Raw genomic sequence first — 10,329 nt, forward strand, 5'->3', positions numbered from 1 at the left:
GGTGTACAGCGTCATTAGGCAGCCTAATGCATTTCTGAGACACAAATAGCGAGAATGAACCAGTCGAGGCCTAAGTTATGTCTGTGTGCGCTAACATCACTTCAGCTCTTCTCTCTGAAATTCAAGAGTTAATTACAGAACTTTTAATATAACAAATGAAGTTGAGGATTGGTGGTCTGTTGCCTCTCGACATCCCATAACGCTCTGATTAAAAAAAATATTTTGGGAAACCATTTGGGCAATCGGAGAGAATAGCAAATCACAGTGCAACCCATGAAGCAGAGCAGAAGAACACTGACTCAGGTTCAGAGTTATTAAACGTATTCACCACTTGAAATCAAACGGGAGCCTATAAACCAATATAAGGAAATGTGGGATAATTACTCCCTGTTTCAGGTGGATTTTGTATATTTGAGTTAATCTGTAGATAACTGTAATCTTTCATGTTAAGTAAAAACATGAATTTTCAATTAATCAGTCATTTAATTCCACGTGTCTCGTGTTGCACCCCTGAGGAGGGCCATGTTTTTTAGCTTTTTTTTCATGGATTGAATATTTTGCACTCAGGGAAAACTTTCCATTTTGAAGAGAAAAATAGAATAATCCAATTAAAGGTTTTGATTTGCAGTTAAACTGTATGAAACCAAAAGGGAGTTCGACAGCATTTACATTTTCATGCAATCATCAAACAGAATTCTAATAGGTTTATCCAATCATACAGAATCCCGTAATGCATTTTGTGCCATTTAAGACAATCTGTTAAGATGTATTTCTATAAGACACATTGCTTTGTATGCAAATATCCCCTAATGTTAATTCAGCTGACCTTGAGTTCTCTCCATCACCGATCAGTCTAAATGTTACAGGCTCATGTGTTTGTGAGAAGCAGGTTCAGGCTGCTCCTCATTATTGCCCTTGGAGCTGCATCTCTGGTGTCTGTGCTGTACGAGGAGAAGAAGTATCGATCCCCGGACACAGTATGTGGTGAATGAACGATAATGAAAGCTGCTGTGAGGATAGAGCCCGTTTTATCATAGAGAGCCTTCGCCTGCACTTAGGGACATTGCACAAAAGCTTATCAAAGAGCCCCAGACAGTATTGACACTGGGAATCATCTGTGTTAGAACTCCTTATTCTGCAATCATACAATCTAAAAAAATCCCAAACAAACCGAGATGACAACATAAAATGAGAAAACCCTTCAAATTTGTGATCTCCTTCTCACTTCTTTTTCAAACTGATCCGCAGATTTCGGATTGATACGTATGTGATGGGTGCTACTGGGAAAAAAACATGGAGTTGTAGCTTGTCATCATTTTAATGGAATACATTTCAGAACCTCTTGCTATTGGAACAACATTTATAAACTGCATCGTGTGCTTTAATGATCACAAATTGCAATTAATAATTATAGAATTTATATTTGTATTTTTGAGAGAGCTGAGAAGCTTCAGGAGAGAATACAGCAATAGTCTATGGAAGAATTCAAGCTAAATCAAAGAGGTGGAGCATTACACACACACACACACACACACACACACACACACACACACACACACACACACACACACACACACACACACACACACACACACACACACACGTGTATTGAGGACAGCATCAGCATAATTACTTAACTGCCATCAGTCAACCGCCCACATACACACTAATGGCATTAGTGCTAACATGTGTGGCGGTGTTGTGCATTACAATGACTGTATAAGCAATTCATGAGCTGTTGAGTTCCGTGGTAAATGCTACACAAAGTTTGACGAATCTGCATCCCGGCAGAGATACCGTTTGATACCAGTCTCAGGGAAATTCAAAGGGAATTAGTTGATGCTGTTCCCATTAAAAACTGATTAAGTGCATTGATTTCTAACGGCTTTCATTTGCAAGGGAAGACACGCAGATCATTGTTAAGGTGTCGATTTTATTTTCAGCTCGGAAAAAGACAGTAGGGACGTTAACGGAAAGTTAGGACAGCTGACTCAAGTTGATCTCAAAGTTCTCAACAATCAGGTTCACAGCAATGCTGCGGCCACACAGTGATTTATTCTGTTGTGCTCTGTGTCTGAGTATTATTATAATTAAGTGGGTTTTGTTTTGAGAATAAACATAGCTTATCAATGTGTTGACTGACTGCAGAGTCCCACGCACTGAACTGAAACAACAAAACGTTGGACACTACCCATAGTCCCCAGCTTGTATGTGAAAAATACACCAAACTCTCTCTATGACCAACAGCTCGGCTGATTCAGGCAACTTTAGCTGCAAATATCAGTCGTGAATACAAGCGACCGAAATAGGTTTTCGCCGTCGAGTGCCTGGGCTCAGCCCTGAAGAAAGAGTGAGGAATTAAGACGTCCAGATGGAGATGGGAGAACAGATGCTCCTTCATGATGAAAGGGGACATTTGAGTTGGTTCAGGTATCTAGTCAGAATGCATCCTGGGTGTAATCCAGAGGTTTACCGGGCATGCTCTACTGGGAGGAGACCCTGGGGTAAACATGCTGGGGGGACTACATATTCCATCTGGCCTGGGAACGTTCCTGGAAAGCGTGGCTGGGGAGAGGGTCGTCTGGAAAACTCTAGTTGGGCAGCTACCCCTGTGACCTTGGCCTGGATAAGCAGTAGACAATGGACGGACGGACTATCAGTCAGTTATGCACTTCTCACAGGCGATCGTACCGGCTCACCAAAGTTACATAGAGAAAGAGGAGGGCAGCTCAGGATGAGGAGTGGGAATTGAAGAGGCACCATTCTTCCTATTCCAAGTCAGAACCATCAAACTAATCTTGAAGTTATTATTTTAAGGTACAAAAAGTTGCATAACGTAATTGCATTGTGGTTTGGAACGAAGTGTAAGCAGCAGTAATCACATGTATGGACCAATGTTAAATAGTTGATAAGGTTTGCAGCTCGTGAGTTGATGATTACTTATTCCCATTATAGACAAAGGATTTTATTCAACCAATATCAGGCCTCATCCACCATAAACAAGACCTGCTCTCGATATTCAGAATCCAGTCACACTCCTCAGGACAATGAAATGAGTTCATCTATAGAGAGTGGTGAATTTGTGGCACCCCATGAAAAATGATAGCCTGCCAACAGATGACGCCGGCTGATCTTGACCTTGGCACGCCGTGTTTGACTCGCGCTTGCTTTGTAATCAAGGTCGCTATTTATCGTTGTCATTACTTTCATAGTAATTTGCAACTGCTGAGCTAAACAGTGTCAACTGGACGTTAAATATCGCAGGAAAATGTCCCCCCAGGGAAAAACAAGGAAAATGAAATAAAATATATATATTTGTTTTTATTGATAGAGAGTTCAAGGCTTATATTTGTTGTTATGCTACCTCTAAATCCTATCCAACAATGACAGAAGAAGAAGGAGGAAAAAGGATTGCAGGACCAGCATGGAAAATTAAAATTCAAGGTAAGAGACAAGTCAGTGCTCATCGGACAGTTTGCCTGCCAAAAACACGACACAATGCAAGATTGCTACAGCAATAAATGCTTGGCACCAAAAAGTGAACGCTGCCTTTGGCGAAAAATATGAGGATCTCACAAATTGCCACTTTAAATGAGACAAAATACTGCCACTTGATATTTCTTGAGTGTGTGTGTGCTGTGGTGTTTAATGCACCACCTGGGCTTCCCGAGCCACGGAGAGAACAGTTAGTGTTGCTGACATTTTAATATAATGCGCTCTAAAACAACAACGGCATAAACCACCGCTATAAAAGTTGCAGTGGAGGCATCACCTAACGCGCTGTCGCCACCCACCGTGCCTCACGCGCTCTGCACAGCCCCGAGTTAAAACGTATGCACACGCAAGCGGTCGGATCCTCTCGGCCAGGAGATCCACATATTTGACAAAGGACTTTAAAGCTAACAGCTGCTGATTAATCACGATGGGTCGAAATTACTGGCTGGCTCTCGACCGGCTATGGAGTCGAATGCACAGTGCACTTAGAAGCTCCTTTGCATGTGCTTGACAGCTGCATAGAGTAAGTGCCACTCCTGCCGGTTTGGCTCCATCTTTCTACTCATACAGTAAAAAAAAGCTTCTAAATACCATGTATCTAAAGTGCAAATTCAATTGTTAATTAACTGTCAGTGTGGCTCATGGGCCCCATCATTACCTGGCTTAATGTGTGTTTGGTGATCTATCAGTTCACTTCATGTAATAGAGTGTCTCCACATGTGTTTACAGTGACTACTTGCGATTGAATCCCACTTTCCTGCTCTACATGCAAAAACAAATCTCTGTAATTTCACTTTGCAGTAACAAAATGGGCTGTTTTTAGCCAGTCAAGGTCTGTTTTATTCTTAAAACTTATTATTGTATAATAATTGTGATGTTTTACGATGATTATTTCTTTGATATTTCATTTTATTTCATGTGGCCTCAGAGTAAACGATGGGAGCAGACAGAACAGAATTCTATTGATGGCTCTCGTGCTCAGCGGGGAGCAGCATTAGTTCTGCAATTGTGAGGTCTGAAGATGACTAAAGTGATAACGGGACAGAATAGTCACCTTCCACTTTTCAAAAGACGACATCCGTGAATCGAATAAGGAAGCAGATACGTCTCCGAGTGAACAATTTCCCCTGAAACACTCCCCGGAACACAAATCTAGAACCCGTTACCTGCCGATAAAGTACATACATTGTTTTGCTAAGAAATATTCATGAAAAAAATGTACACCTTTTTAAACATCCTCGTACATTTTTCAGAAAAAAGAATAATGAACTCACTCCAGTGTGCAGCAGAAGCAACGGAGACGCACATCCTCCCAGAACTGCACGAATTCTAACTACCCTATAAAACAGGCAGAATCATAGAAAAGTAAACACAGTTTACTGTAATGGTCGACATAAACCATGACGAGTTGTTTCTACATATCTATCAGTGCACTTTATAACCACTTATGCTGCCCACTGTTGCTCTCAGCATGGGGAGGAAATCACACACTTAACATTTGTTGCAGATCTACAAAAAAGTAGAGGGGAAAACAAAAATCATCGCTCATCAGCCTTAGTTTTGCCATAGCTGAATTTGAGCGTCTATCAACATTCCTGATGATATTTATCCTACACTGGAACAGATATACACACCTCAGAAGTCATTGATTTCCCAAAACCAAAGCACTATAGCGTCTACTCTTAAAACTGATTTAAAAGTGTTACCTAAACAGATATGACGTATTGCAGAACTAATACCAGAAACAAACGATATCCGGTTATCTAAACAATGCAAAGATATCATACCTGTTGTCCGTCCAGCTAAGTTTATATAACAGTTTTTAAGTGTGTGTGTGTGTGTGTGTGTGTGTGTGTGTGTGTGTGTGTGTGTGTGTGTGTGTGTGTGTGTGTGTGTGTGTGTGTGTGTGTGTGTGTGTAGCATAGATGGACCTAATCTGTAATTTTGCATACCCTGACCCTTTGCATAACAAAATTAATCTTAAAATGATTATTTACTGTGTTGAATCTCCAGAGAATCCCAATACAAGGAGATGATATTATGTAAATCAGGCCGTAACCAGGAGCTTGCAACAAGTCAGCCTCAGACTGCATTTTTACATTAGTTTCTATGTTTGGCTTGCATCAATATATTATTAAAAAAAATTCAAATCAAGCTATGTTTCCTTCCTATTATTGACTTAACTGGGTTGACAGGAACTTTTCTTGAGTCTTCACTTGAGTGATTGGGTTGTATTGTATGCAAACAGCATTGCATCAGAAAGGTCTGAGCAAAAAACAATTTAATGTGATATTCGAGGTAGGTTGTGCTGTGTCTGTTTTTTGTGCGAGATGTGCTTTTACAAATTCAGTTTTTAACCCCAAAATCCAGACTATGCAATCACATTTCTAAGCCTACCAGCCCTGTCTGTTCGGTTTTGAATCTGAATTGGTGAGGTCTCATGATGTGAACTTGCTTCCCAGTAATGTCAACTCCACTCTGAATGAAAAGCCCACTTTAAACCTTTTACTACATTTTTCTTTTTCTAGCTTTCATCCGCTTTCAGATGACTCGTCCACGAGGTTGAGTTCCAACAGCTCTCATAAAACCGTTATATGAATCATAGACGTTTCCATGACATGAACTCGCAAAAGCCAAACCTATGCTACTCACTTGAAAGAACACAACCTGCTTTTGAAGGTATTTAGTGGACTTTTAAGTGGACGGTTAAGGTAATAAGACTTAATAAATACACTAGATGTACTCAGAAGCTAAAGTGATAAACATATGAGACAAGTACTGTTTTAAGCGATTAAATAATGACTACAAAATAAGAAGTCTTAAACTCATCAGCTATACACAGAATATGATAATAGCAGTAAAGAGGCCAGTACAAATCTTTCTGTCAGTTGCTACACTAGAAATGAGGGGGCCCATCCTCGGAGCACCTGTCTTGTAGTTGTCAAAGGGGAACTTGACATTCATGTGTGGGTTTGTGTGTGTTTGTGTGTGTCCAGAATGTGGGTGTATATCTTCATCCACAGCAGCTGCCCCTCAAGCACAATGACAAACATGCTCATTCAAACGCTCTTTATGTAAAGCAGAATAGAGGAAAATCGGTTCTAGTTTCAAATGGAGGAAAATCCTATTTGTTTCTTGTTTTTTCCCTCTGTCCCAACAATACTTTGCACTAATCACATTAACACAGTTGACGTGATTAAGTTTAATAGACTTAAAATGGGCACTTTTATCAGCAATCCTGTGTGAGTCATCGTTTTCTCTTCACATTTAAATGTTGCGCATGCTGAAATGACATTTGTGAGGCAATTTGTTATCATATTTTCCTTTATTAATGGGATTTTTCTTCACGGACGTCCATAGTATCTCACGGGCATTTAATTATATTTCAGTGTGTTTGTTAAAAAGAGCTAATCTAGCTGTCATCATTTTTTTCATAGAGCGGTGACTTCTTCATTTGACGGTGGAAAAAAGAATGTCACCGACTAAATCAAACGCTCACCTCTAAATCGACAAATGTTTAGTAAGGTTCCAGAAAAGTGGTGTAAACGGAAATTAAGTCTTAAATGCTTAAATGTCCCATTCAGCCGGAAAGAATGTGCTTCACAAAGGAGGCATAGTTGATGCACCCGTTGGCATCCTCCTGTCCAGCCATCAGCCTGTCCACCTCGTCTTCTGTCATTCTCTCTCCCAGTGTTGCCAGCACATGACGCAGCTCCGCTCCCATGATGGTGCCGTTGCCCTCCTTGTCGAAAACCCTGAGCCCCTCCACAAAATCCTCGAAATTGCCCTGATCTTTTGAACGGGAGATGTGTTGGAGCATCGGCAGGAAGGTCTCGAAGTCCACCATTTTCGTGCTCATGTCCTCCGGCTTTGGTTTCCCGAGCACTTTCAGCACGTCGGCGTTAGTAGGGTTCTGGCCCAGAGCTCGCATCACGTCCCCGCATTGGGCGAAGGTGATCTTCATTTCCCCGGTGGGTGTGCGGTCGAACAGGGTGAAGGCCTCCTTGAACTCGTCGATCTGGTCGGAGGTGTACTCGAGGGTGATGCTTTTGGGGTCAAAATCTGGCTCCTTGGGAGCCTCCGGCAGCGGCTCTGGAGCTGCAACTTGTTTAGCCGGGGCCACATCTTTCTTGGGTTCTGGCTTTTTGAGCTCAGGCTTCTTCGGTTCAATCTTCTTGGGTGGCATCTTGTGAAGGGATTCGGAGGTGAGCTGGTACTTGCCGAGAAGCACGCGAGTGTCTGAGAGGATTGGGGGTGATTCCCAAGCACGAGGGGCCACCTACTATTCCAAAGCTTTTATATGTGCTTTCTCTCAGGAGCCGGATAGCAATTTCCAATGGCACACTATAAAAGGAAGAAAACCGAAATAGATCCCCATAGCAAGTGATGTCAACATTAAGTATTGTTCTCAGCTGCTGTCATGTAGCCGACAGGGCTATTTGCTGTCATTAGCGAGGGTCCAGTTGCATTAGGCTGAAAATGTTCTGTCTCTCTGATGGACAAAGGGATCAGAGCACAGCCAGTGTATCAGCTCATGAGGGAGACAGACCAAAATAGCTTTGCTCGCTAACTGCTGAAAGTCTGGGAATCACTGGTTTCTGGAACAATGGCTTTTTCTTTCCCAGAGCATTGTTGAAGCTACCTCAGGAGCAGTTATGTCTTTATGGCAGAGGTCTCAGGTGGGCTGAGGACACTTAGGGACTTATCATTATGGATTATTTTATAATAAGAGAGGGACATTCTCCTTTTAGACAGGACGATGATAGGGCTTTAGGGAAATGCATTAAATCTGCCTTGCAATTCCTGCTATCACTTTATAGTTTTGAAGAGACAGAATGTCTGCCAAACCTTTTTTTCAATGAGAGATATGTTTTGATAGTAACAGTGCTCAATGATTCGTACAGGGAATTTGGCAATTTCTCATTTCCCAGATAAATGAGCTTGCGTTCTCCCTCCTGTCGCTGAATAGCTCAGAGTACTTCACCGTATCTAGGAACCTGGCAAACTCGCACGGTCCCTAAAGGCACTTTTAATTAATATTTTATTAAATGGTGATGTACTGGAAAGGTCAATGAGTTAAGCCCATAAATAAGAAAATGTGCCAGTGTGCGTCAGTGACAGCATTAACCATGCTGTTGTGAAAGAATATCAATGCGTATTTATATTTCAAACAAAAAAGTAAAAATGACATTACATAAATTCACATGATTTCTGACTGTTTTATGATTACATTGCTTTAATCAAAAACACAGTTATTCATATTTCTGACTGACATCATCCTGCGTGGTTCAAATCTCCATGCAGAGTGTATTTTGCAGGGTTACAAGGTGAAGGCAGGGAAAGCAATCCCATTATGCCGCTACTTTATAAACACATAATGTGTCACTTGGCTTTATGTAGATGGCTGTTGGGTAATTCCCTTTAGTGAATAATAAATTAACCAACAGAATATTAATTTCATATATGGGACAGCGAGTGTATGGAATGTGCGGTTCTCTGTCGCAGTCTCAATCAGTAGTATCTTTAATTTCATGCAGGCATCACAGTCTATCAACTAAGTTTAAAACAGCTAGAGCTTGTCATGCGATAATCACATTTAGCCCTTCTCCATCTCCATGCCAGTCCCCCCTTGATCCATCACTCTCCAGCCTGAAGTCCTTGGACAGTGTTCTTTCAGTGTGCAGATGTGCGAGTGTGTGCACGTGCGTCTGTATACTTGTCCTTAGCCTGAGATCATTATCTCCCTTCTCTTTGCTTTTTTTTGAGGTCACATGGCTTGTAAAAACTGACAGCTAATTTGTCGTCCGCTGGCGTGTACGTGCATGCGGGTACGTGCACATGTGCGTCTGAGAGAAACAAAAAGAGTAAGACCTGCAAGACGGGCCAAACAGAATATTTATCTTCAAACACCATACACTATATGTAAGATTCCAGGTATTTCCCTCATGGCTACCACTCCAAAAAAAAAAAGAGAGAAATGATGAAGCGCCTCGATGCTTTACTTCATTCCCCATCCTCTTCACTTGGATGGGTTACTTACTGGTAATCATTACTGTCATTTTGCTGGCAAAAAAAAGGTTCAAATTAATCCATATATATCAATCATACCCACTTTCCTGCCTAGAGTAATTGAATCCTTTCACATTCATGGTAACCTCAAGGTGAGAGCCGCTGCTGTTTGGCATCTTTACATTGCGGCAAAATGAAGCCCCGTGTTGGATGGGAGTAACTTGACATCAGACCTTGATGAGAGCCAAACAAACCACGGCAAGGTCGGTCTAATGTTTCGGAGCATCTGACCAAAACTCTGTAGCGTGAGCCTCGTCGAGCTGTCAATCGGCTGTGCACAGATGTGCCGGCAGGACGGGTCAGAGAGGGACGGAGTATTATTGTTCCTGCTTATTTGTCGAGCTCATCAAACAATTGCTTCAATCGGTATCACAATGCATCTGCAGTCAAACAAGTGGCAACATCGTTATGATCTGTAAAAAAAAAAAAGTGTCAGCTGTCAGTTAATGTTGAACTTAGCCGATTTATCGTGGATCTTAAAAAAAAAGCATCTTTTATTTTCAAAGGCTTCACTTAAACGGTGTCACATTACAAATGGCTGATTATGTACTTGCTCACATCTCGAGTGTCTTAGATGTGAGGAGAAAAACAAAATGATTATTCAATAACCTGATAAATCTGAAACACCAACGCTCAAGACTGGACATGATGTTGAATAGCACTGTGTTAGATAACTTCAACTAAGGTCACGAAGCCAAATTCAGCCGTGCATAACAATATTTGATCAAATGCAAGTGTCCCCGGGAGCCACGAACCCAGAAGTGT

General features: G+C 41.5%; 1 protein-coding gene across 1 annotated transcript; it reads right to left on the reverse strand.

Moving 5' to 3' along the window:
* Positions 1-6,801: 6,801 nt before the first annotated feature.
* LOC118098049 (myosin light chain 4) lies at positions 6,802-7,777 on the reverse strand. Its single transcript, XM_035141463.2, has one exon. The coding sequence runs from the start codon at positions 7,679-7,681 to the stop codon at positions 7,076-7,078; it is 606 nt and encodes a 201-aa protein (XP_034997354.1). The 5' UTR covers positions 7,682-7,777; the 3' UTR covers positions 6,802-7,075.
* Between the last annotated feature and the right edge of the window lie 2,552 nt (positions 7,778-10,329).

Source organism: Hippoglossus stenolepis, chromosome 18, assembly GCF_022539355.2.
Source record: "Hippoglossus stenolepis isolate QCI-W04-F060 chromosome 18, HSTE1.2, whole genome shotgun sequence".
NCBI lineage: Eukaryota > Metazoa > Chordata > Actinopteri > Pleuronectiformes > Pleuronectidae > Hippoglossus > Hippoglossus stenolepis.

Coding starts and splice junctions, on each gene's coding strand:
- LOC118098049 (XM_035141463.2), bottom strand. CDS start 7,681: ATGCCACCCAAGAAGATTGAACCGAAGAAGCCTGAGCTCAAAAAGCCA.